The 26,981-nt window shown below is 44.7% G+C and overlaps 1 protein-coding gene across 1 annotated transcript in view; it reads right to left on the reverse strand.

Moving 5' to 3' along the window:
- Nucleotides 1–26,668, reverse strand: part of LOC120932654 (E3 ubiquitin-protein ligase RFWD3-like) — a 55,919-nt gene extending 29,251 nt beyond the window's left edge. Inside the window, exons 1-3 of the mRNA XM_040345187.1 lie at nt 26,282–26,668; nt 23,210–23,325; nt 3,375–3,433 (exon numbers count right to left, since the gene is read on the reverse strand). Of these exons, the coding sequence (XP_040201121.1) occupies nt 3,375–3,433; nt 23,210–23,325; nt 26,282–26,379 (273 nt within the window). The 5' untranslated portion in view covers nt 26,380–26,668. The remainder of the gene's footprint in view (nt 1–3,374; nt 3,434–23,209; nt 23,326–26,281) is intronic.
- Between the last annotated feature and the right edge of the window lie 313 nt (nt 26,669–26,981).

A 26,981-nucleotide genomic window follows, 5' to 3' on the forward strand; every position in this document is an offset into this window, starting at 1 on the left:
GAAATTTCCAGGTGGGTCCCCAACTAATTCCCCCCCCCCCCCCCAGTTGATCCAGAGGAAGGCGGAAAAAAATTTAGCCGTTCCTCCTTCACTTACCTCATCCTTCGATTTTGCTTTTAAATGTCCTTATTTCTTCTGAGAAATCCTCACTTCCTATTCTTCTGTCTGTAACTCAACACCGTAATGCAAGGCTTTCTTCCTGGTGTGGAGAAAGCCTCTTGAGGGGGCGAGCAGGAGTGTCAGGACGCCCACTAACACACAGTGCCTTTCTCTATCTGCAAAGTAGAGAGTGTCCTGACTTTCCTGCTTGCCCCCTCAAGAGGCTTTCTCCACAGCAGGGAGAAAGCCTCACATTACGTGTGTAGTTACAGACAGAAGAACAGGAAGTGAGCATTTTTCAAAAGAAATAAGGACATTTAAAAGCAAAATTGAAGGATGAGGTAAGTGAAGGAGGACTGCACTAAGGTAAAGGAAGCTACAGTTGTATTCAAAATTATTCAACCCCCACTGAAATTGATTGTTTTGCCCAGTTTGACACTGATTTTGATCATCCTGTCATCCTGTTTACAATTAAATCAAAGAGGCACGTGTAGGTCAGACAAATATAACATAACATTTATAATGAAATTACCACAAATGTCTTTTCTGTGCTCACATCATTATCAGTTCTATTCAACCCCCAATTGACATTCAATCTTAGTACTTAGTACAACATCCTTTTACAGTTATAACAGCTTTTAAACTTGAAGCATAGCTTGACACAAGTGTCTTGCAGCAATCTACGGGTATCTTCGCCCATTCGTCATGGGCAAAAGCCTCCAGTTCAGTCACATTCTTAGGCTTGCGCACTGCAACTGCTTTCTTTAAGTCCCACCAGAGGTTCTCAATCGGATTTAAGTCTGGTGACTGCGATGGCCACTCCCAAATATTCCAGCCTTTAGGCTGCATTCACACCTGAGCGACAAAACTCCCGACGCTGGACGCTTCTGCCGCTAGAGGGGAGAATTCCCATTGCTGTCTATGGAGATGGTTCACATCTCATAGACGCCGAACGCCTGTCGCCTGAAAAAAAGTCCCGGACCCTTTTTTTCAGGCGACAGTGGCGTTTTCCCATTGACAGCAATGGGAAGACTTTTGAAAGAAAAAAAAAAAATGAAAGTTTCATAATCGCGGCAAAATACGCCGCTACCGCCGAACGCGCCTGTCGCTCAGGTGTGAATGGACTCTTAATCTGCAACCATGCTCTAGTGGACTTGGGATCATTGTCCTGTTGAAAGGTCCAACGTCTCCCAAGCCTCAGGTTTGTGACGGACTGCATCACATTGTTATCCACTATCTCCTGTTACTGAAGAAAATTCATGGTACCTTGCAGACGCTGAAGCTTCCCTGTTCCTGCAGAAGCAAAACAGCCCCAAAGCATGATTGACCCCCCGCCATGCTTCACAGTAGGCAAGGTGTTCTTTTCATCATAGGCCTTGTTCTTCCTCCTCCAAACATAGCGTTGAACCATGGGCCCAAACACTTCTAATTTTGTTTCATCAGTACAGAGAACACAATCCCCAAACTTCTATGGTTTGTCCACATGATTTTTGCATACTGCAGTCGAATCTTCTTATTCTTTGGAGACAGCAAGGGGGTGCGCCTGGGAGTTCTGGCATGGAGGCCTTCATTATGCAGTGCGAGCCGTATTGTCTTAGCAGAAACTTCAGTACCCACATCTGACAAATCTTTTCACAGTTCCTCAGCAGTCACAAGGGGACTTTTCTCCACTGTACGCTTCAGGTAGCGCACAGCAGTCAAAGTCAGCATCTTCTTTCTGCCACGACCAGGTAGCGTTTCAACAGTGCCCTTTGCCTTTAATTTGCGAATGATGCTTCCTATGGTGTCTCTTGGTATGTTTAACATCTTTGCAATCTTCTTATAGCCATTGCCCTTCCTGTGAAGAGTAATCACCTCTTCTCTTGTCTTCCCGGACCATTCCCTTGACTTCACCATGTTTGTAACCACACTAGTAAATGTCTAGAAGGAGCCGAGTATCAAAGTCATTTGAAAGCTTTCCTTGATTGGTGCTTATTAGGCTTTATTGCAGCTCCCTGACATCACTGTGCACTCGTAGAGACAAGATTACGACTCCCCGCAGGGAATGGGCGTTCCTATGGAGAGGGAAGGTGATTGACGGCCGGCTCTGGCACGTCACGCTCCCCGAAGACAGCCGGAACAGGTCTCGGCTCTTCACGGCGCTATACGGCGCCTGCGCACAGACTATGCGCAGGCGCCGTGAAGCGCCAAGTCCTCTTTCGGCTATTTCCAGAGAAGCGTGACGTGCCAGAGCCGGCCGTTAATCACCATCTCTCTCCATAGGAACGCCCATTCCCCGCTGGGAGTCGTAATCTTGTCTCTACGAGTGCACAGTGAGTACGGGGATAAAAAAATAAAGACAGGCATACTGTAGCTCGCGCTACTATGCCTCATTTTATGCTAGAGGGGAAAAAAAATAAAAACATTTTATTAATAGGGTGAACCCCCGCTTTAAGGACAAAAAGATGTCCGCATCGTAGTGCGAACAGGAGGTGCTGGCCAGCATTGGTCCACTGCTCTAAGAAGATGGGGCAAGTTTCCCCCTCTTCTATTGCCAGAGCGCCCCCTGCAGGCTTTACAGGTGATCGCTGCAGAAGACACAGAACTCTAAACTACAGAGGGAACATTGAGGAAGGGAACTGCTACTGACTAGTCCTAAAAAAAGTCAAACTAGCTTATAATAGGGAAAAACAAAGCGTTGTGGCAGCTCACATTTCCTTCATTCTACTGTGAAAAACAAAAAAATTGGCTATTGTCAACAAATGTAATTCCCTCCTTCTACAATTGTCACTCATTTAGATTTGAAGCTGAAATACGGGCACAAAAATCTAAATATATTCCTGGATTTTAGATCTAACATTAACTAACGCCACTGAAAACCCAGATAGTACCTTATAAAAGTAGAAGTGACACTATCACTGTATTACACAAAGCCTGTGCTAAGCTGTGGGAGAGACCCAACAGGTGACTCCAAATAAAGACTGTCTGTAGAAAACTACAGGAGGGGGTGGAGACAAGACCAGTCACCCTGCACAAGGAGAGAGGGTGCAGCAGTGAGTAGTCTTTATTACAGGAAGTCTCACTGGATTACTGCACAGATCTGGAAGAATCCTGTGATTCAAGAAGAATGCACAGGACCAATGGATTTTATAGCCCGGTGATCCGCTTTAATGTCCCAGAAATCTTTCTATTGGTATTCTCTTGATAATCAGATGCACCTATTTCCTATCTCAGAGAAGTACACTGTGAGGACCTTGTTACAGCTCCTCTTAGACTCACTGTGGTCTGTCAGTCACCTGTTGGGTTGGGGGTTCCGATGACGTTGTCACTGGGGCTTCTGTAACGGCTGTTGGATCTACAAATCAAAAACATAACAGAATCCATAAATGTGACAACCTGCAAAGACAGCTGGAAGAAAGTAACCCAGCAGAGGTCTACAACAGAGTGAGTCTGGACCATCTGAGGGATGTAAGTGACACCATGGCAACATCTCCCAAGAGACCACACCATATTCCCAATGGGACACCAGATCATAAACAGGCCATCCTTTTCATACAGTATCTGCAATGTCACAACTGTCGGACACCCACTGCATTTCTACACTTGCTTGGACACCCTTACGTCCTGTCCAGGCAATTTTTTCAGTGCTGTGATACTTTGACTGACAATTACTTTGTCATGCAACACTGTACCCAAACAAATTTGATAGCAAAGGTGTGAAAGGTTAAACTTTATTTGTTGCTGCTGACATGATTGGTAAAGTGTTCATGAACTAAAGAATTATTCATTCATTCCCATGTCCCGCAATGGAGAAAAGGGGCGGGTTCACAGATGTAAATCAGTCATGACTATAAGAACAGTTCATTTCATGGGCATTAATGGGTGGAATGGCAGCCCAATGTTACTATATCCAGTGCCGTTTGTAAACGACACAGGTTAAACAGCAGTCTACCACTTTGCTGTTTTAAGACCAGGGCTTTTTTTCAGGGGGAACTTGGGGGAACTCAGTTCCACCACCTCTGGCTCAGACCATTTGGTGCCTGCTCACCACAATCACTTGTAAATACAGAAGTCTGGTTTATGTGTTTACAAGTGACAGCTCTGCACTCTGTGTGTAACCCCCTGAACTCTGCACTCTGTATGTAATGCAATCCTGGTATTTAATGCCCCTTTAAGACCCTTCTACTGTTTTTGAAATCTGAACGGGGTCGTGGTTGAGTTCCTGCACCTATTTTCTGAGAAAAAAAAGCTCTGTTTAAGACATACCAAAGGTATGTAACTGACAATTGCGCGGTTTTTATTTTTTGCGCTATAAGCCAAAAACGTCTGACAATTTAAAAGAAAAAACGAATATTTCTTACTTTCTGCTATGAAACATATTCAATAAAGAAAATGTAAAAAATCGAATTTCTTCATCAGTTTAAGCCAATATGTATTCTGCTACATATTTTTGGTAAAAAAAATCCCAATAAGCATAAATTCATTGGTTCGCACAAAAGTTATATCGTCTACAAACTATGGGATAGATTTATGGGATTTTTATGGGTTTTTTTTACTAGTAATGGCGGCAATTTTTGTTTATGTTGGATGCATGGAGGATAACATTACCCTGATTTATTGGTTGATAAATGGGATAAAACCTGTGCAGCCGTTTCCACTTAATTTACTAGAACAAGCCGGAAGGATAGTCTCCAAGTTTGCTATCAGTCATTTGGATTGGTGGATGACTCTGTTTCATGGTTGTCAAAACCTCGACTTGCACCCTTTCATCCCTGATTTTGGGTTGCAGGGATAGAACATTGTACAAATACAGAATCCATCATGATCTGATTTATGAGTCTGGAAAACCTCAGATAATTGATACTGATGGGTGCAGGAGAAAGGAATGTGTCACACTACAGTTCATTACAGAAGGGATAGGAGGGCTCTGCTCATGGAGCTTACAATCTAAAGGGAATCGAAGGTGGTACCAAAGGTAATAGCTGCAGAGAATGATTTGATGGAGCTGACCGAAGTACAGTTTTAGGTGGAGGTGGGGTAGGCTTGCCTGAATGAATGCACTTTTCAAAGACCGCCCAAAGGCAGACACACCCCAGTGATGCGTTAGAGGGGGCTGGGTTATCAGCCCACGTCACGGGTGGCCCCGCCTTCGGTTATAAAAGAACTGTCAAACAGCTTGCGTGTCATTAGGCGGGTGCCTCTGATGCAGGCAAGATCGTGCTTCGTTCCTCGCTGGCCTGGTATGGTTCAGGAGGGGGGGGGGGCGCTCTCTCATCGCCCCCTATTTTCCTGCAGCCTGCCAGGTTGCGTGCTCAAATAAGTGTCTGGTATGGATTTTTGGGGGGAACCCCTCGCCATTTTTTTTATTCTGGTGCAGGGTTCCCCTTAAAATCCATACCAGGTAATCCACGCTATATATAAAAAAAAATGGCGCAGGGTTACTCTTAATATCCATACCAGACCTGAAGGGCCCGATATAGAATTTGGGGGGGACCCCCATGCTTTTTTTTTTTAATTTTGGTTCGGGGGTTTCCCTTAATATTCATACCAGACCCAAAGGGCCTGGTAATGGACTGGGGTGTGGGGGGTACCCATGCTGTTTTCTTTCAATGACTTTTATCTGTATTGCCAGGACCCGACAATTCATTATAGCCGCCAATTTCCCCACAAATCGCTATCGCTCAATTCTGCAAGTGATTATAATTTATTATCGCTCTTTTCTAGCTGGTCTAAAACCACTTTTGACATAAAGGGACACTTTTTGGTTGCTATGGACAATCTACAGTTTGCAGGCAGAAAGAACTGTTTTTATCATACAAAAGTACATGTAGGACACTGGGCAGACCACTAGGGACAAAGGGTGTGTGTATTTTTTACATACAGTACTGTTATCTGTAAGATTACATAGTATACTGTATGTAATGTGTTTATTTACTTTTTTGAATTTGGCGCCATTCTCCGTCCCAGTGCATCGTAATGTCGCAGGGAATGGAGATCGGGGGCACACAGGCACTGTGTGAATCGAGCGAGGCCCCCTGCTCGATCACACAGCGGAGAGGCATCGCAGGATCCAGGGACAAGGTAAGTAAACCATGCCTGTGGATGCTGCAAGGCGATCCCGAGTCTGACTCAGGGTTACCGCTTTTGGTGCTGAAATTCCACCCCGAGCCAGACTCAGGAATACCGCCAGGGGGGTCAAATTACTTTTTTTCCCTTTAGAAATGTAACTTTGTGCAGGGACATTTCTAAGCACTGGAAACATGCGCTACTTTACAGGCATACTATACACACCCCCCAGGTACGAAATTTAATGAAATATTTCACTTTTATTGTTTCACTTTAAGCATTATTTAAATTACTGCTCCTGAAAAAACTGATGTTTTTAAAACTTTTTTTTGCATCGATACATGTCCCCTGGAGCAGGACCGGGGTCCCCAAACACTTTTTATGACAATAACTTGCATATTAGCCTTTAAAATTAGCACTTTTGATTTTTCATGTTCATGTCCCAAAGACTTTAACGGTGTTCGCACAAATGTTTTGCCTGTTTGCATGTTCTGCTGCGAACCGAACCGTGGGGTGTAAAACCGCGATTTTACCACGTTTTTACAGCGTTTTCAATTCATTTCAATGGAGGGGGCATTTTTGGAGCGTTTTAATAGCGCTATTTTTACCGCAAAAATGCACCAGTGTGAAAGGGCTCTTAAGCTTTACACACAGTGTGCACGTTCTAGTATTTTACTGCAAAAATTGCAGGATACAGTATAGCTTTATGTAGAGACTGCAGGGTTCATTCATGCTATATACACAGGGTTCACTTTCCTTGGAGCTTAGTAAAGGTCTTTTCATCATGTGCACGCAAGTTTTTTCCTTGTACTTGATTGGGTATTCTTTAACAGTTTGCCGACTGTATACTGTATATATACGGCAGCAATCACGTATGGTATGTGATCCTGCACTTCTGTGTCTGGGGCGTGCGCGCGTGCCGCCAGGGACCTTTTAATCAGTGGGTCCGGCAGGTGTGATGTCCGCCGTGACCGGCCAATCTTTTGGGACAAAGGCAGAACGGTAGCCTGCCTATGTAAACAAGGCAGACACCTTCCCAGCCATTGTCATTAGTACAGTCACAGTGCATATTTTTAGCACTAATCACTGTATTAGTGTCACTGGTCCGCAAAAAGTGTCACCTATGCCTTGTTTCCACTGAACGGAACGGTTCGGGTCAGTATGTTTGGAACGGTTTAGAATGGACCGGTCTATTCTCGTGAGTGTTTCCACTGCAAATCGGAACGTCGGGACCATACAGGATTTAGAAAAAATGCCTAGCACGTCCACCAATCAGTGAGATGTATTTGTAGGTCCGCCCTAATGGAACCGTTCCATTTCTATGGCCCCACATCTGAAGCAGGACCCAGAATGGTCCGGTACGGTTCGCTTTTATGGCACACTTTCATAATGGAAACACCCAAAATAGCGTACCGAACCGAACCGTACCGAACCGATCCGCTCAGTGGAAACGAGGCACTAGTGTCCGATTTGTTTGCCGCAATCCCGCTCTAAGTCGCTGATTGCCGCCATTACTAGAAAAAAAAAAGGATATATTTTTTTTTTTATTGGATGCGTTTTTTTGGGCTGAAAGTAAAAAATTATTTTTTTGTTCAAAATTTACGTTTTTTTTTTGTTTATGGCGCAAAAAAATAAAAACCGCAGGGGTGATTAAATACCACCAAAAGAAAGCTCCATTTGTGGGAAAAAACGAGATGTAAATTCTATTTGGGCACAGCGTCGCAGTCAGTTAAAATAACGCAGTGCCGTATCATAAAAAAAGAGATTTTTAATACAGCTTACCTGTAAAATCTTTTTCTTGGAGTACATCACGGGACACAGAGCGGCATTCATTACTATATGGGTTATATGGAGTACCTTCAGGTGTTGACACTGGCAATCTCAAACAGGAAATGCCCCTCCCTATATAACCCCCTCCCATAGGAGGAGTACCTCAGTTTTGTAGCAAGCAGTATGCCTCCCAAAATGGTCCTCAAAAAAGAGGGGTGGGAGCTCTGTGTCCCGTGATGTACTCCAAGAAAAAGATTTTACAGGTAAGCTGTATTAAAAATCTCTTTTTCTTTATCGTACATCACGGGACACAGAGCGGCATTCATTACTATATGGGATGTCCCAAAGCAATGCTTACAATGAGGGGAGGGAGAACATCTCCAAGACAAAAGGATTTAATTTAGAGATATACTCAAATCATAATAAATCCAACTTAGTTGAGAAAAATAATTTTAAATTTTAAATTTAACTCAAAAAAGAGGAGCCCCCGGAATCCGAGGGTCTCAAACTGCAGCCTGCAGCACTGCCTGCCCGAAGGCAGTATCAGTATTCCTTCTTACGTCCAACTTGTAGAATTTTGTAAACGTGTGGACAGAAGACCAGGTTGCCGCCTTGCAAACTTGAGCCATAGAGATCTGGTGGTGTGCTGCCCAGGAGGCGCCCATGGCTCTAGTAGAATGAGCCTTTAATGATACTGGAGGAGGCAACCCTTTCAAGCCGTAGGCCTGAGTGATTAATTGCTTAATCCACCTAGAAATGGTGGACTTTGCAGCTGCCTGCCCCTTCTTGGGCCCATCCGGTAGAATGAACAGCACATCTGTTTTCCGGATCTTCTTTGTAGCTTTAAGATAGGCCTTCATGGCCCTGACAATATCCAAGGTATGCAGCAACCCTTCCTTTCTGGAAGTAGGTTTAGGGAAGAAGGATGGTAATACCAAATCCTGGTTCAAATGAAAACTGGATATGACCTTCGGTAGGAAGGAAGGATGAGGGCGGAGAACGACCCTGTCCTTATGAAAAACAAGATATGGTTCCTTACAGGATAAGGCCGCCAGCTCCGAAACTCTTCTTGCGGAAACTATGGCAACCAAAAATACTAACTTCCTTGTCAGTAGAACCAAAGGAATATCAGCCAACGGCTCAAACGGTTGTTTCTGTAAACTTGACAGAACAAGATTTAAATCCCACGGACAAAGCGGGGATTTAACTGGAGGTCTAATACGTAAGACCCCTTGAAGGAAGGTCTTAACCAGCGAGTGGGTGGCCAGCGGCCGCTGAAACCACACTGACAGAGCAGAAATCTGTCCTTTGATTGTGCTTAATGCCAATCCTTTATCCACTCCTAGCTGGAGAAAACTTAATACTCTATCGATGGTAAATTTGCGAGAAAGCCATCGCTTGGACTCACACCAGCCTACATAGGCCTTCCAGACCCTGTAATAAATCACCCTAGAGACCGGTTTCCTGGCTCTGATTAGGGTAGAGATTACTTTCTGAGACAGACCTCTACCCCTGAGAATCAGGGATTCAGCTTCCAGGCCGTCAAATTTAGATGCCGTAAGGCAGGGTGGAGGATCGGACCTTGCGATAGCAGGTCTGGCCGTAGAGGAAGAGTCCAAGGGTCTCCCACTACCATCCTTAAGATTAGTGAGTACCATGCCCTTCTGGGCCATGCTGGAGCTACCAGGATGACTGGTATGTGCTCCACCCGGATCCTGCGCAGCAGGCGGGGTAGTAACTGGAGCGGGGGAAACGCATAAAGAAGTTTGAACTGATGCCAAGGGCAAACCAACGCATCGGTTCCGCAGGCCATCGGATCCCTTGAGCGGGATATGAACCTGTCTAGTTTCTTGTTGAGTCTCGATGCCATGATATCCACGTCCGGCACTCCCCATCTTTGGCAGAGTGCTTGAAAGACTTGTGGATGCAGAGACCATTCCCCCGGCCATAGAGTCTGGCGGCTTAAGAAGTCCGCCTGAAAGTTGTCCACTCCTGGAATGAATATTGCCGATATGCAGGGCACATGAGCCTCTGCCCATAGGAGAATCAAGCTCACCTCTCTCTGAGCGGCTTGACTCCTGGTTCCCCCTTGGTGATTTATGTATGCCACGGCCGTGGCATTGTCTGATTGAATTCTCACCGGGAACCCCTGCAATTTTGACGTCCAAGCCCTGAGGGCTAGTCGAGCAGCTCTGAGCTCCAAGATGTTGATGGGCAACTGCTTCTCTGGCTTTGCCCAAGTACCTTGGCGAGTGCAACCATCCAAAATTGCTCCCCAGCCCGTCAGGCTGGCGTCTGTGGTCACTATCTTCCAAGCCACTGGGCTGAAAGACTTCCCTTTCAGTAGATTCTGAGGGTCTAACCACCAACACAGACTTTGTCGGACTCTTGATGAGAGCGGCAACGGGATATCCAAGGCCTGTGGCCTTCTGCTCCATGCTGACAGGATGGCTGCCTGTAGGATGCGAGTGTGGCTCTGGGCGTATGGTACCGCCTCGAATGTGGCCACCATCTTGCCTAGTAACCTCATACATAGGCGAATAGTCGGTTCTTTCTTGCTTAGAACCAGTAGGATTAATTCCTTGATGGCTTTTACCTTCCTCAGAGGTAGGAACACTCCTTGTTGTTCTGTGTCTAATCTCATGCCGAGATATTCCAACTGCCTTGTGGGCTGGAAAGCTGACTTTTCTCGATTTAGGACCCAGCCGAACCTCTCGAGGTATTGGACCGTGAGGGCCACTGCTCGCTCCAAGCCGGGAGACGAGTGGTCTATGACTAGGAGGTCGTCCAGGTATGCTAGGATCGTGACCCCTTGGATCCTTAGCTTGGCTAGGATCGGAGCTAGGACCTTCGTGAACACCCGGGGGGCCGTAGCCAACCCGAAGGGAAGCGCCACGAATTGGAAGTGACGCGAAGCCACCATGAAGCGTAGATATCTTTGATGTGGCTGATAAATTGGAACATGAAGGTAGGCATCCTTTATGTCTATGGACGCCATGAAGTCGTCCTTCTGGAGTGTGGCAGCTGCTGACCGCACGGATTCCATCCGAAATGAGCGGATCTTTAGATATGCATTTACCATCTTTAGGTCCAAAATTGGCCTGACATCTCCATTGGGGATGATGAATAGGTTGGAGTAGAAACCCAGCCCCTGTTCCAGGCTGGCCGGAATCCGAGGCGGATCGTTTGGAATCCTCGACTCCTGGAAATGAGGAGGAGGAAACCTTAGGAAATCTAATTTGTAGCCTGTGGCCACGGAAGACCGTACCCACTCGTCGGGAATGCTGGCTTCCCAAATCTCTGAAAAGAGTCGCAGCCTTCCCCCCACCTTCGTGGGTGGGGGCGCCCCTTCATAAGGTTGGCTTGGGGGCTGGTTTTGCTGGTTTGCGAAACCACTGCCTTTTGCCTCTAACAGCCTGTCCTTGTGATTTGCTGTTGAAGCCGAAGTTTGCTTTTGCAGGAGGCCGTCGATACTGCTTGGCATTAGAGGGCCCCTGCCCAGGGGAATACTGTCGTTTAAACGCAGGCCCCTGAACCTTCTTCTTAGTTGGCAAGAGAGTACTCTTGCCATTTGAAATGGTCTGAATGTATTTATCTAGGTCTTCTCCGAAGAGTCGTCCTCCATGGAAGGGGAACCCTACCAGGAGCTTCTTGCATGGGGGCTCAGCCTCCCAGCTTTTTAACCATAAGAGTCTTCTCATATGGATAAGGGATAACGATAAACGTGACGCTTGCTGGATAGAATCCTTGATTGCGTCTACCGTAAAACATATGGCCTTAGGGACATCCGAAAATTCTTCTGCCTGCTGGGCAGGAATAAGTTTAAGCATCTGCTTAAATTGATCCGATAATGCTTGAGCGACCCCAATCGCAGCCACAGCTGGCTGTACTACTGCCCCTGCAGTAGTGAAGGAGTTCTTAAGTAGTGCTTCCAAGCGCTTATCAACTGGATCCTTGAACACCTGTATGTTTTCTACAGGGCATGTTAACGATTTGTTAACACATGAGATGGCTGCGTCCACTGCAGGAGTAGCCCATCTTTTGGAAAATTTTTCTTCCATAGGATATAGGACAGAGAACTTCTTAGGTGGTAAGAAGATCTTATCTGGCTTGTTCCAATCTTGGAACAAAACTCCCTCTAATAGAGGATGGATCGGAAACACAGCATTGCTTTGAGGCGCCCTCAGTGAACCCAAAGCTGAAACCGTCGATACCTGGAGATCTGGTACTGGCAAGTTGAATGCCCTATGGACCAAGTCCGACAATCCTTGAATCCACCAGCTCTCCCTCAGGGAGACTGCCCCAGACTCCTCTGTATCCGGATCTTCGATCCCTGAACCTACTTGGTCCTTGTCCAAGAGGTCGTCCAATTCCCCTGAGGAAAGGACCTCCTCTTCTGAGGGTCCGCGCTCGGGCGACGGAGATCTATTCCGCTTACTGCCCCGCATAGCTGCGGCTATCATTTTACCCATGCTTTTCTGCATCTCTTTTAAAGAGGTGAGTAATACCTCCTCCGTGACCATCTTAGGGTTGGACTGACCCGCGTCAGCTCCAGCCCCAGATCCCGATGGCCCCAAGGCTCCCTGTGGGGAAAGCAGCGGCATAGCATTGTCCGAGACCTCAGACTCTCTGGGGGAATCCCCACCTCTTGTACCCTTGTTTTTTGATGCCATGGTACAATACCGAGGTACACCTGCTACTTATTGGTACCTGGGACTTATAAATAGTTAAATGCCCAAACACCTGTTTGGGGGATAAAAAATGCTTCCTCTCCCCTAGATGACACTTCTCTTTTTTTTTTTTTTTCAAAAAAAAATCTTTTTTTTTTTTTTTTTCAAATCTAGGAAAGAAAAAACATTCTGTCCCCCTGAGTAGTATTGCAAGAAAAACTATGAGATGGAAAAGAAACAGCCTATTCCTAGGCTTGAAAACAGTCTTTCTGAAGACTGCAATATTCTTTCTGGCCACTGTGTGTCCTCGGCGCCCCGTGCTTGCCGTTCTGGTCTTTCCTCCTCAGTTCCAAAGTATTGAATGAGCTATATGGAACAAACAAGGAAGGGCCGCCCCTTCCTTAAGCCACTGACCCGCCCTTCCCCCCCAGCAATCTCAAACAGGAAATGCCCCTCCCGACAGGGGGGGGGGTGGGGTTGGGAGGAAGGGACCTCTCTGCTCCAGCAAACTGCAGCCATGAGGAGGTCAGCGTTTTGCCTGCTTTGCAGGCCGTGAGGAGGAAGACTGAAATGGAGCATCGCCTGGAGGCTTGCAGGTAAGCACAGCTCTCTGACACACACATATATTTTTATATAACACAGGCCCCACTCAATGCTTTTCCAACACTACAAGGGAGGTCACATCTTATGGGGAATAATACATATAGAGCCATCCTATCTTTATGATATGTGACTAGTTTGCCAGATGCAGTGCATAACTTTAGGCATGTCCCCTGTGACCCCCCAGAAAAAACCTGCTAAGAACCAAGTTCCGCAAGTTTTCCCCTCACTTACCTGCTCCATGCCGCAGGACTTTGCCAAGCAAGAGGCCCAATCTTCCCCCATCTCGGTGGGGATGTCTAGACCTTCAGGCCCTGGGTTCCTATGAAGGATCCACTGTCCTGGGCCCATATAGCACTCTGGCAACAGAAACATTAGGCACCCAAAGGTTTCTAAGTTCTGGGCCCAGGGTCCAGCTCTCTAAAAAGAAAAGCATTATGGGCTATACCCCAAGGGTTTGGGGTCCGGTTACTGACCACTTTAGCGCTGAGGCTTTTTTGGACAGAACCGGTTAGCTCACCTAATCCCAAGGATGTGGAGGCAAGCTAAACCATGACTAACACCTAAGACACTGGCGGAAAAACTGAGGTACTCCTCCTATGGGAGGGGGTTATATAGGGAGGGGCATTTCCTGTTTGAGATTGCCAGTGTCAACACCTGAAGGTACTCCATATAACCCATATAGTAATGAATGCCGCTCTGTGTCCCGTGATGTACGATAAAGAAATGGCCTGGTCATAAACGGGGGTGAACCTTCTGGAGCTCAAGTGGTTAAAGAGTGAAGCTTTACAACATTTATATTTATTAAGGGAAATAAGTGCAACTGCATTTGCAGAGTATTTGTCTTCAGTAAATCCACACCATAGGGTGTTGCTTATGTTGTAATCTGCTCATATACTTCTGAAGAACTGGGTGAGCAGATCTCTTTAATTTCCCTGCTAAATAAGTACACATCTTTATTGATTTAGTCATACCCATGTTGACAAAAACCCTAATGTAAATAGCAGATATATAAATATATAGGGAAAAAAAACACAATATTTTGTTAAACAAATAACGTTTATTTGTATGTTAATTTTTATGATGTTTACTGTAATATTTTAAATGAATTAGACATTCACAATTTTTTTTTTAAATAAATGCATTTCAGGCAATTGTCTATAATGAGATAGAGATTAGGGAGAAATAGAGGGAGATATAGAGAGATATAGAGATTGAGAGAGATATAGAGAAAGCCTCTTGAGGGGGGAGGGGGCGAGCAGGAGTGTCAAGATGCCCACTAACACACAGCTCCTTTCTACATCTGCAAAGTAGAGAGTGTCCTGACCCTCCTGCGCTCCCCCTCAAGAGGCTTTCTCCACACCAGGAAGAAAGCCTTGCATTACTGCGTGTAGTTAGAGACAGAAAAACAGGAAGTGAGGATTTCTCAGAAGAAATAAGGACATTTAAAAGAGGTAAGTGAAGGAGAACTGCACTAAGGTAAAGGAAGCTATTTAGGGAAAAAATATGTTTTCCTTTACAACCCCTTTAAAGTGGAGTTCCACCCATTTTTTTATGTTTGTCTGTGCTGCATGCTCTAATCTCATAGTGTTCAGAATGGACAATTTTTATTTAATTTGTTGCTTGTAAATACCTTTATTTTGTAGTCCTTCATTACTTCCTCCTCCTTATTTGCCTAGGCTATTTGCAAGGGTTTCTGGGATAGGCATCATGTTACCCAGTAGTCCTTGCAAACCTGACTGAAACCTATTACATTGCTTGTGCACTGAGCATGTGCGAGATATGCAAAGCTGAAATCCAGGAAGTCATACAGTCTGGCTTCATGATGCCCACGCTTAAGATGGCCACGGTCTATTTCTAGATTATAAACTATCTAAATGCTGTAACAACCTAACAAAACGGACCTTAGTTTACAGACTAACTTTACTAGAATACATTAAGCTTGTGTATTACAGGGGTATTTATATTTAAAAAGTGAAATTGTGGGTGGAACTCCCCTTTAAGCCTCGTACACACTATCTGAACATCATATGAAAAATTCCGCTTTTGAAGTGATTGTGCGATAATCGGATCATTAGTACAGAGCTTTCGAGAGCCGATCATGACAGTTCATTCGATATTATTTGGACATGCACGGAAAAAATCGAGAATTGTCGTGACTTTAGTTAACTCAGCACAGAGGTTTTTTTTTTACCTTCACGCATAGAATGTATGAAGGTAAAAAAAGCTTCAGCCCCTGCAACCACTTTGTAAAAACAGAACAGAAGGGAAATTCAAATCAAATCAATATTAGGTGTGATCACCCTTTGTCTTCAAAACAGCATCAATACTTCTAGGTACACTTGCACACAGTTTTTGATGGCACTCGGCAGGTAGGTTGTTCCAAACATCTTGGAGAACCAGTTCAATAATAAACTACAGGGGGAACTGAAATGGAAATCTGAGGCCCCGTACACACGACCGAGTTTCTCGGCAGAATTCAGCCAGAAACTCGATCGGAGCCGTATTCTGCCGAGAAACCCGGTCGTCTGTACACTTTCGGCCGAGGAAACCGACGAGCATCTCGTCGGGCCAAATAGAGAACATGTTCTCTATTTCCTCGTTAGTCAATGGGGAAACTTGGCTCGCCGAGATCCTCGGCAGCTTCACAAGGAACTCGACGAGCAAAACGATGTGTTTTGCCCGTCGAGTTTCTCGGACGTGTGTACGGAGCCTGAGCCTAAAATGATTTTTACCTTCATAGAAATTAATAATAGTGACTTTTTGACATAGGGTTATAGGTTCTGTCGCAAGAAACCATGGTTGGACATTAACTGAAATTCTCAGAATTTTTTAAGAGGTTTCTTTTTTAAGTCAGGCCATCTGGTTAATGTAAAGAAGTAAACCTAATGCATACATGGGTCGAATTCCGAACACATTTTCTTTCAAAAATCAGAAATGTTGTGCGTTTTGTGATCCAATAGTGCCACCATTGATTTAGAAATTCGATCAACTTTCAATTTTACCTTATGTTGCTTCAATAAATAATTTTCGTGGCTGGGAACCTTCTTTTCTTTCCAAAAATGTTATTTTCTTGTGCTCATTCAATTTATTTTTTGAAATGGAAATGTAGGGCGCTATCTAGTCAGCAAAAATATATATAAATATACACACACATATGTATGAAATGAAGTGAAGTGCTCACTACTACACTTTTATTGCACATAATAATATGGTTATTAATTGCACAAATTTTTGCTGACTAGATAGCGCCCTATACTTCCATTTCAAAAAAAAAATTGAATGAGCACAAGGAAAAGAAAATTCCCGGAATTTAGATAGCGTTGTATACTTACCGGTACATTTCACATTTTTATTAGTTTAGCACTAATTAAAGGTGCAGCACTAGCATTTTCAGGTTACAGATTGGCGCCTTTACTCTCTATATTATTTTTTTCATTTTTTTTTTTGAGTCTCCCATCATTGATCAGAAAATAGTTTTTCAAAAAATTCCCAACATGCACGATCACTCAAATTTGATGACTGCACAAAAATTGTCAGTTTCTGCGGCCCATTAATGGTGTGAAATTCGAACAATTATTCTTAGATACGTTTTTCAAGAGAATATTTATTTTAAAAATCGACCCATGCTTTAGACTCATTGGCCCAGATCCACAAAGAAATTACGCCGGCGTATCTATGGATACGCCGCGTAATTTTTAAGATGCCCCGTCGTATCTTTGTTTTGTATCCACAAAAAAAAGATACGACTGAATGTGGGCTCGATCGGACTGGCGTACGTCTTAGTACGCAGTTGGATCTCAGGTGCATATTTACGCAGGCCGCTAGGTGGCGCTTCCGTCGATTTCCGCGTTGAGTATGCAAATTAGCTAGATACGCCAATCCACAAACGTACGTCCGCCCGGCGCTTTTTTTTATGTCGTTTACGTAAGGCTTTTTTCGGCGCAACGTTACCCCTGCTCTATGAGGCATACGCAATGTTAAGTATGGACTTCGGGCCAGCGTCAAATTTTCCATCGTGTACGTCGTTTGCGTAAAACGTTCGCGAATAGGGCTTTGCGTAGAATTACGTTCACGTCGAAAGCATTGGCTTGTTGCGGGTTAATTTCGAGCATGCTCACTGGGATACCCCCATGGACAGCGCATGCGCCGTTCAAAAAAAAACTTTGATTACGTGGGGTCAATAGGAATTACCATAAAACACGCCCCCATCTCATCCATTTGAATTGCGCGCCCTTACGCCGACACAGTTACACTACGCCGCTGTAACTTACGCCGCAAATTCTTTGAGGATACGGAAAATACGCTGTAAGTTACGGCGGCGTAGTGTATCTGAGATACGCTACGCCGGACATATAGATGCGACAAGGTACGTGGATCTGGCCCATTGTCTTTTCTAACACCTCCTAGGGAGTTTTTTAATAGATCTCCACTGTGGGAATCGACCTGAAGGGATGAGAGCACAGTTGGACATGCTTGTCATAAATGCCAGCTGGTGACCTAAAGATGACCAATATCTTAGGCTAGTCATATACAGTGGGGATCAAAAGTTTGGGCACCCCAGGTAAAAATTTGTATTAATGTGCATAACGAAGCCAAGGAAAGATGGAAAAATCTCCAAAAATACATCAAATTACAGATTAGACATTCTTATAATATGTCAAAAAAAAAGTTAGATTTTATTTCCATCATTTACACTTTCAAAATTACAGAAAACAAAAAAATGGCGTTTGCAAAAGTTTGGGCACCCTGCAGAATTTATAGCATGCACTGCCCCCTTTGCAAAGCTGAGACCTGCCAGTGTCATGGATTGTTCTCAATCATCGTCTGGGAAGACCAGGTGATGTCAATCTCAAAGGTTTTAAATGCCCAGACTCATCTGACCTTGCCCCAACATCAGCACCATGGGTTCTTCTAAGCAGTTGTCTAGAAAACTGAAACTGAAAATAGCTGACGCTCACAAAGCTGGAGAAGGCTATAAGAAGATAGCAAAGCGTTTTCAGATGTCAATATCCTCTGTTCGGAATGTAATTAAGAAATGACAGTCATCAGGAACAGTGGAAGTTAAAGCAAGATCTGGAAGATCAAGAAAAATATCAGACAGAACAGCTCGCAGGATTGTGAGAAAAGCAACTCAAAACCCACGTTTGACTGCACGATCCCTCCAGAAAGATCTGGCAGTTGTGGTAGATCTGGAGTTGTGGTATACTATTCCACTATAAAGAGTTACTTGTAGAAAAATGGTCTTCATGGAAGAATTATCAGAAGAAAACCTCTTCTACGTCCTCACCACAAAAATCAGTGTTTGAACTTTGCAAATGAACATATAGACAAGCCTGATGCATTTTGGAAACAAGTTCTGTGGACCGATGAAGTTAAAATAGAACTTTTTGGCCAGAATAAGCAAAGGTACGTTTGGAGAATTTTGGATGGTAACTTGATGCCATCTGTGAAAAAGCTGAAGTTAAAGAGAGTATGGCTTCTACAAACGGATAATGATCCTAAACACACCTCAAAATCCACGGGGGATTACATCAAGAGGCGTAAACTGAAGATTTTGCCATGGCCTTCACAATCCCCTGACCTCAACATAATTGAAAATCTATAGATAGACCTTAAAAGAGCAGTGCGTGACAGACAACCCAGAAATCTCAAAGAACTGGAAGACTTTTGTAAGGAAGAATGGGCAAAGATACCTCAAACAAGCTGTGATACTAACAAGCGTTTACAAGCTGTGATACTTGCCAAAGGGGGCAGTACAAGATATTAAATCTGCAGGGTGCCCAAACTTTTGCATACGCCATTTTTTTTGTTTTCTGTAATTTTGAAAGTGTAAATGATGGAAATAAAATCTAACTTTTTTTGACATATTATAAGAATGTCTAATCTGTAATTTGATGCCTTTTGGAGATGTTTCCATCTTTCCTTGGCTTCGTTATGCACATTAATACAAATTTTTACCTGGGGTACCCAAACTTTCGATCCCCACTGTATTATACAATTTTCTTGTACAATTTTCCTTTGGATTTACCAAAACTATATAATATGAGGTCATACCTAAACACTTTCAATTCGTATGCAATCAGGCAGGCCCTTTCACTACATAGCTGAAGGTAAAGCTAAAGAAAATTGTATCACAGTCCAACAGCGCCAGCCATTGAATGAAAATGGCAAAATCTCTTGCCCTGTACACACGATCGGCCAAATTCACATCGGAATTCCATCGGAGTAAAATAGAACATGTTCTCTATGTAAACTCGGATGGAATTCATCGGAATTTCAGATGTAATTACTCTGATGGGGCATACACACGATTGGAATTTTCGTTGGAAAAAGTCCGATCGTGTGTACGCGGCTTTAAGGTTACTGAAACTTTTAATCACTTCAGCTCCAGAAGGTTCTATCTACTTCCTGACCAGGCCATTTTTTGTGATGCGGCACTGTGTTGCTTTAACTGACAATTGCGCAGTTGTGTGACGCTTTATCCAAACAAAATTGATGTCCTCCCCCCCCCCCACAAATAAAGCTTTCTTTTGGTGGTATTTGATCACTTGCGGTTTTTAAATTTTTGTGCTATTAAAAAAAAAAAAAACAATTTTGAATAAAAAACAATATGCTTTACTTTCTGCTATAAAACATTCCCAACAAATCAAAAAATGTAAAAAAAAAAAAAAAAAAAAACATTTTTTTTCATCAATTTAGGCCAATATGTATTCTGCTACATATTTTTGGTTAAAAAATCCCAATAATTCCCCTTCCCTGGGGGCCGCCACAGGCTGTTGGCGCGGGGCGGCCTTCGGGCCTTCCCCCGGGGACGCGGGCCCTTATCGGCGCTGGCGGCCCGCGGGGGGGCTTCCGAGGGGGAAGGTAGCAATGTTTCTAATGCAATGTGTTCTGTTGATGTGTGATTCTATGCACTGTGTGTACTACTGTATTTTTTGCTTGTCGGCCCGCGCGGCCTTGTCCCTGTTTTACAAATAAAAAAAAATAAAAAAATCCCAATAATTGTATATCGCTTGATTGGCGCCAAAGTTATAGCGCCTACAAACTATGGAATAGATTTAGGGACTTTTATTAATTTTTTATTGCTTTTACTAATAATAGCGGCGTTCAGCGGTCTTTGGAGGAACTGCGACATTGGGGTGCAGAAATTGGACATTAAGTGACATTTTTTGGGGACCAGTGACACCAACACAGTATAAATGACATTGGCAGGGAAGGGGTTAACACCAGGAGCGAAGGGTTAAGTGTATCCCAGTGAGGTGCTTACTGTGTGAGGGACGGATACACAAGAGCAAAAGAGAGAATCATGTTGCAGCTTAGCAAAATATATTTTGCATCCTGACAGATATCCCCTGTATTTGCATGTGCCAATGTCATCGGCACATGCGCATTGAAGCAAACTGAAGCAATGGCCCGTACGTGCTGTTGCTTTAGTAAATGTGCTGTTACTGGTGGCTTCCCTGCGCATTGCGCTGGAGTGACATCGTCGCGGCTCCGGCCAATCACATCGTCGGAGCCCGCTATACCAGAAGTAACTCTGGGAGCGATGACGGCTGCCGGAGTGGGGTACGAGGACGGCTGCGGGGGCTTCGATCCCAGGTAAGTAATTCATAGTAAGCTAGTATGCTATGCATACTAGCTCATTATGCCTTTGTTTTGCAGGTTTTTTTTTTTTTTTGTCCTAGGGTTTACAACCACTTTAAGCAATTCGCCATAAAAAGGAAAAAATGGATTGGGACAAGGGAGGGAGAAGGGGAGGGGGATGGGAGGGGACAGGAAGGCAGCAATGGCAGATATAACATGGGATTGACTGGATAATAAGAAAAGGCTTGAAACTGACATTTTCATTCAGGCCTGGATATGTCGTGGCATTTAAATTGTATATCCATCGATATTCCAGTTGTAGCAGCAATTGATCGATTCGTTTTTTTTTTTTTATAAATTTTTGTCTTCAATATCTCAGCACCGGAAAAATCCCCTCAAAAAAACTCTCTGTATCTAATATATATATATATATATATATATATTTTTTTTTACTTTGTTATAAAACAGTGATGGCGAACCTTGGCACCCCAGATGTTTTGGAACTACATTTCCCATGATGCTCATGCACTCTGCAGTGTAGTTGAGCATCATGGGAAATGTAATGCCAAAACACCTGGGAAGCCAAGGTTTGCCATCACGGTAATATAAAACATACCCGGTAAAAAAAAATAAACCCTCAACAAGTGTATAATTACCACTTAAGACCCGGACCTTTAGGCAGCTTTTGCGATTCGGCACTGCGTCGCTTTAACAGACAATTGCGCGGTCGTGCAACATGGCTCCCAAACAAAATTGGCGTCTTTTTTTCCACCACAAATAGAGCTTTCTTTTGGTGGTATTTGATCACCTCTGCGGTTTTTATTTTTTGCGCTATAAACAAAAATAGAGCGACAATTTTGAAAAAAATGCAATATTTTTTACTTTTTGCTATAATAAATATCCCCCAAAAATATATAAAAAACATTTTTTTTCCCTCAGTTTAGGCCGATACGTATTCTTCTACCTATTTTTGGTAAAAAAAAAATCGCAATAAGCGTTTATCGGTTGGTTTGCGCAAAATTTATAGCGTTTACAAAATAGGGGATAGTTTTATTGCATTTTTATAAAAAAAAAAAAAAATTTTACTACTAATGGTGGCGATCAACATTTTTTTTCGTGACTGCGACATTATGGCCGACACTTCGGACAATTTTTGGGACCATTGTCATTTTCACAGCAAAAAATGCATTGTTTACTGTGAAAATTACAATTGCCGTTTGGGAGTTAACCACAAGGGGGCGCTGAATGGGTTATGTATGACCTAATATGGGTTTCTAACTGTAGGGGGGTGTGGTTGTAGGTGTGACGTCATCGATTGTGTATCCCTATAAAAGGGATCACACGATCGATGACGCCGCCACAGTGAAGAACGGGAAAACTGTGTTTACACACAGCTCTCCCCGTTCTTCAGCTCCGGGGACCGATCGCGGGACTCCAGCGGTGATCGGGTCCCGCGGTCCCGGAGCTTCGGACCGGGCCGCAGGCCCGCGACTGGGCACTAGCACAGGACGTACCTGTACGTGCATGTGCCCAGCCGTGCCATTCTGCCGACATAAATGTGCAGGAGGCGGTCCTTAAGTGGTTAATTGGTTTACGTGAAGGTTATTGCATCTACAAAATATGGGATATATACTGGAGTTTTTACACTAGTAATGGGGGGGGGGATGTGATCGTATGACGGTCAATCTGACACTGACACTTTATGGGAACTGGCTAACTGCCACTATTACAGTGATCAGTTCTAACAATATACACTGACACTAATGACACTGGCTGGGAAGGAGTTAACATCTGGGGCAATCAAAGGGTTAACCATGTGCCTAGCATTGTGTATGTACAGTGTGTTCCAGGGAAACACAAAACGGCACATCTATGTTGTCAGTAGAGAGCTCCGTGTTGTTTACATACACAGAGCTTTCTCCTGACACCCGCTCCACCATGAATTATTGCCCGGGTCCCACTGTTCGGCTTGTGCTGGAGCCACTGGCAGCACCCTTCTCCAGAAATGCAGAATCACGTAAATATAGCAGTAAAGCCACAGTGCGCAGTAAGCAATTGGTGAAGGCATAGACAAAAGGTGGTATTCACTTATTGGATTTTGCATCAGGAGAATAAAGCTGGCCATAGATGGTGCGATTTTCTTTCCTCCAACTATGGGAGCTATTATGAATCCCTCCCATGGAGTTATTGGCAGGGGAGGAGGTGCGGAGAGCCATCTCTGCTGGGAGAACACTGATGATTATTGCTAGCTGCTATAGGCACTGGCTATAATCGCTTGAAAAATCTAAAATGCTGGTTGCACCCAAGTTGATTGATTGACAATCAGCCTGCCCATACATGGTTTGAATCTCGGCTGGTCCCTGCTGAACCGACCAAAATTTGAACCATCTATGGTTGGTTGTGAATTTAGCTAAAATGGGCAATCTGCTCAGATATACCTGGCTCTGCGGCATATGCAACATCCTCATCATCTGTGGAGCTGTCCCCTTCTTCATCTGCTAGCAACACCGGCTTATCAGAACTGTTGTTTGAGTCCACAAGTCCAGTCTGAGAGCTGAAAAAACAGAACACAAAGAATCTTAAACTAAGCGGCTGCCTCCTGGCATTCTTCCTCTGGGTTTGATGCGTTGATGAGTTCAGCTCAGTGGCTTGCCGCAATTGCTCTTTCACCGTTACAGCCTCTGTAGTGTGTTAGAGGTATGCGACTAGACGGGTGGAGACTTGTGCAACAACAGGTCCTCGCCCCTGTCCAGCGCAAGCCCAGAGCTGGTGCCAGCATGGGGCAGTCATTGGGATTGGGGGGGACATGGGCAGTAAAATAAACCTTCCCCTGTGCAGACAGATCCAGGCGCTCCATGTCCCGGACTCTGTGCACCAATCGCCACTTCCATCCAACCATTCCCACTCACATTCCTCTGGTACCTCTTCCTCTCCCCACTCATTCTCTCAAAACTCTGCCTCATCCCCTCCCTGAGCCCAGATTTTTCATGCTGTCCGGGGGATTGGTGCTGTTGTCGCTTATTGTCGGAATAACGGCTGTGCAGGGGCTCCCAGCAGGATTAAAGCACTGCCCCGTTGGGACTCCATTCCTCACATGCAGGGTAGCCAACCCTCAGCGCCGTTTTGACAAAACATGAAGAATTTACTGACTGCACATTTTTTTTTACTGATAACCTGAAAATCTATTTAGGATACATTAACAATTTAGTTTATTCAGCATGAAATTGAGCTTAGTTATGTAGCACAAGGCTATATATTCTGCAATATTTACATTTTTGATAAACTCATTCAATGAATCCAAGCCCTGCAAGCCAAAATAACATGCACTGCATTGATGCATTCACACAATTTTACAGTAACCATGAGATAAAACAATGTTCAGGAATATTCCTTTATCCCATTGTTTTGAAAATCTATGTACACTAAAAACTGTATGATTAAATCAGTTTTGATATCACTGTTTTACTAACCTGACAGCTTATTATTCTAAATAGGAAACCTTCATTTTGTTTGCAAATATTGAAGCGGGGGTTCACCCAAAAATCAACTTTCTGTCACTAGATCCAGCATACTGCTGACATTTGCAGTATGCTGGATTTTTTTTTTTTTTTGTACTTATCATTTTAGCGGTCTTTCTTCTCCGGCACCGAGCGGCGTATCCTTCCGGGTATAGGCGTTCCTAAATCAAGCGCAGTTGATTGACAGGCTTGGATAGCGCGTCACGCCTTCCGAAAATAGCCCAACGTGACTCTCGGCAATTTACGGCGCCTGCGCCGTCAGCTCTACACGGCAGGCGCAGGCGCCGTATAGCGCCATAAGCAGCCAAGAGTCACGTTGACTATTTTCGGATGGCGTGACGCGCTATCCAAGCCCATCAATCAACTGCGCTTGATTTAGGAACGCCTACTCCCCGCAGGATTCCCCGCTCGGAGCCGGAGAAGAAAGACCGCTAAAACGATAAGTACAAAAAAAAAAAAAATATAGCATACTGCAGATGTCAGCAGTATGCTGGATCTAGTGACAGAAAGTTGATTTTTGGGTGAACCTCCGCTTTAAAGATTCTGACTAGCAGCAAGAATGAGTCCTTACATTTAAAGAGCACCTGTCATTTCAGATCCATCATGGCAGCACCTGTTAGCTGGCATCCACCTGCTGCCACCACATCCCTCACCTGGTTGTGTCACTGCCGCATCACCAGCCGTCCTTTTAAAGTGAATGGAACTGTCGTGAGTCAACAGCGGGTCAGTGGAGGGCTCTGCGGGACAGAGATTACAGTTGCTCTTTAAAAATTATGATTTAAATTAAGTATTTTTACTAGCGATTTAAATCAACTTGATCTAAATAAAATCCACTCTTCCCTGATCATCAGTGGAGCCTCGTTAGTATCCTGATCATCAGTGCCCTGATCCTAATCACTAGTAGAAAAGCTTGATTTAAATCATAATTTTTAAAGAGCAACTGTCATCTCTGTCACGGAGCGGCTCCTCCTCTGACCCACTGTTGACTCACCGACAGTCCCATTCGCTTTAATGGGACGGCTAGTGATGCGGCAGTGACACAACAAGGTGAGGGGTGTGGCGGCAGCAGGTGGGTGGATGCCCACTAACAGGCACTGCCATGATGGATCTGAAATGATAGGTGCTCGTTAGGGCTCTTTCACACGGGGCCCCGTGAACCTCTGCTTGCTCAGTGGGGATCGCTCTGCTGATCCCCGCTGAGCCGGCGGATGACAGGGCGGTCCCCGCACACTCGTTAGGGCTCTTTCACACGGGGCAGATCAGTGATGATCCACCCCGTGAACCTCTGCTTGCTCAGCGGGGATCAGCCGAGCGATCCCCGCTGCGAGCCGGCGGATGACAGGGCGGTCCCCGCACACTGTGCAGGGACCGCCCTGTCTTTTCTCCGCTCTCCTCTATGGGGGGATCGGATGAACACGGACCGCGTGTCCGTGTTCACCCAATCCAATCCATCTGCAGAATCGGAGGATTGCGGAACCAGGTGAGATCGGATGATCATCCGCTGACACCCGCAATCTCATAGGGACCAATGTATGTCCCTTTTTCATCCGTACACGGATGGATGAAAAAGCGGACATATGGTCCGCCCGTGTGAAAGAGCCCTTAAATGTAAGGACTTATTCTTGCTGGTAGTTGAAATATTTAATTAAGGTTTCTTATTTAAAATAATAAGCTGGAAAGTTAGTAAAACTTGGTGGTGGTGATGAACTGTATGGTGGGTGGGACTGAGTAATTACTGGTATGGTGGGGGGGGGGGGGGGTTGATCGGTTTGGGGTAGTGTCCCAATAGCAGTAGGTTAGTCTTTTGTTCCTATGAAAGGAAAAGTACCGCTCCAAACCTTCAATCCCCTGTGATGGCTCCTCCAGCCCTACTTCACCAACAGGTGCTGGCTCTGCACTAATCCATGGAGAAAAGAGACCATGGAATGGACAGCCCCCCTCCCTCCCCCGGAATGATAACACAGCACACTACACCAAGGATCGGGTCCTCACCTAAGGGGTGTGGCCGTCCTAATCTCTGTCCGGGAATCAGGAACAGGGCAGTCTACAGACCAGTCTACGGTCCAGTCTACGGTCCAGTCGCTCTCCATTCTGCACTATCAGCACACTCGAGCTCCGCGCCGTTGACACCTGGGCGGAGCGAGAAGAGTAGGAGTTGGAACTTGTCAATAGTGGAGAATTCTACCGGCTTCGGAATTGCGCGTGGGCAGTTTCAAAGCGGACCGTAGTTTTTCACGGTGTAGCATGAAATTCGGCTCCCAATTAAATGCCCCTCGCTAAAAGTGCGCATGCGCAGGCTTCAGAGCACGCAGTGAAGTTCTTAGGGAAATAAGCCGAGCGCCGAACTCGAACGGAAGACCTAAAAGCATACATGTTTTTCTGAGAGGGGTCTGGCTGCAGAGTGGAGCTTCCCCGATGACAGGAAGCATGCGTCCTCCACTCCACTTTTTTTTTTTTTTACTGAACTTTATTGTGAACCTATCTGCATCTGGAGCTCCACTACAGGAAGTGGAGGTCACATGATTCTTGTGTAGAGTGGAGCTCCAGTGACTGCAGTCTGGAGCACATATTGAGCCACTCTGAAGTTACTATCAACAAAGCCTGAGATTTGCACAAATACAAGAAGATATTTTTGGTAGGTTTTGTACTTTCTGTTAAAGTGCTCTCTTTGTAAAAGCAATTGTTTATTATT

The sequence above is a fragment of the Rana temporaria genome, chromosome 3, assembly GCF_905171775.1.
Source record: "Rana temporaria chromosome 3, aRanTem1.1, whole genome shotgun sequence".
In the NCBI taxonomy this organism is placed as follows: domain Eukaryota; kingdom Metazoa; phylum Chordata; class Amphibia; order Anura; family Ranidae; genus Rana; species Rana temporaria.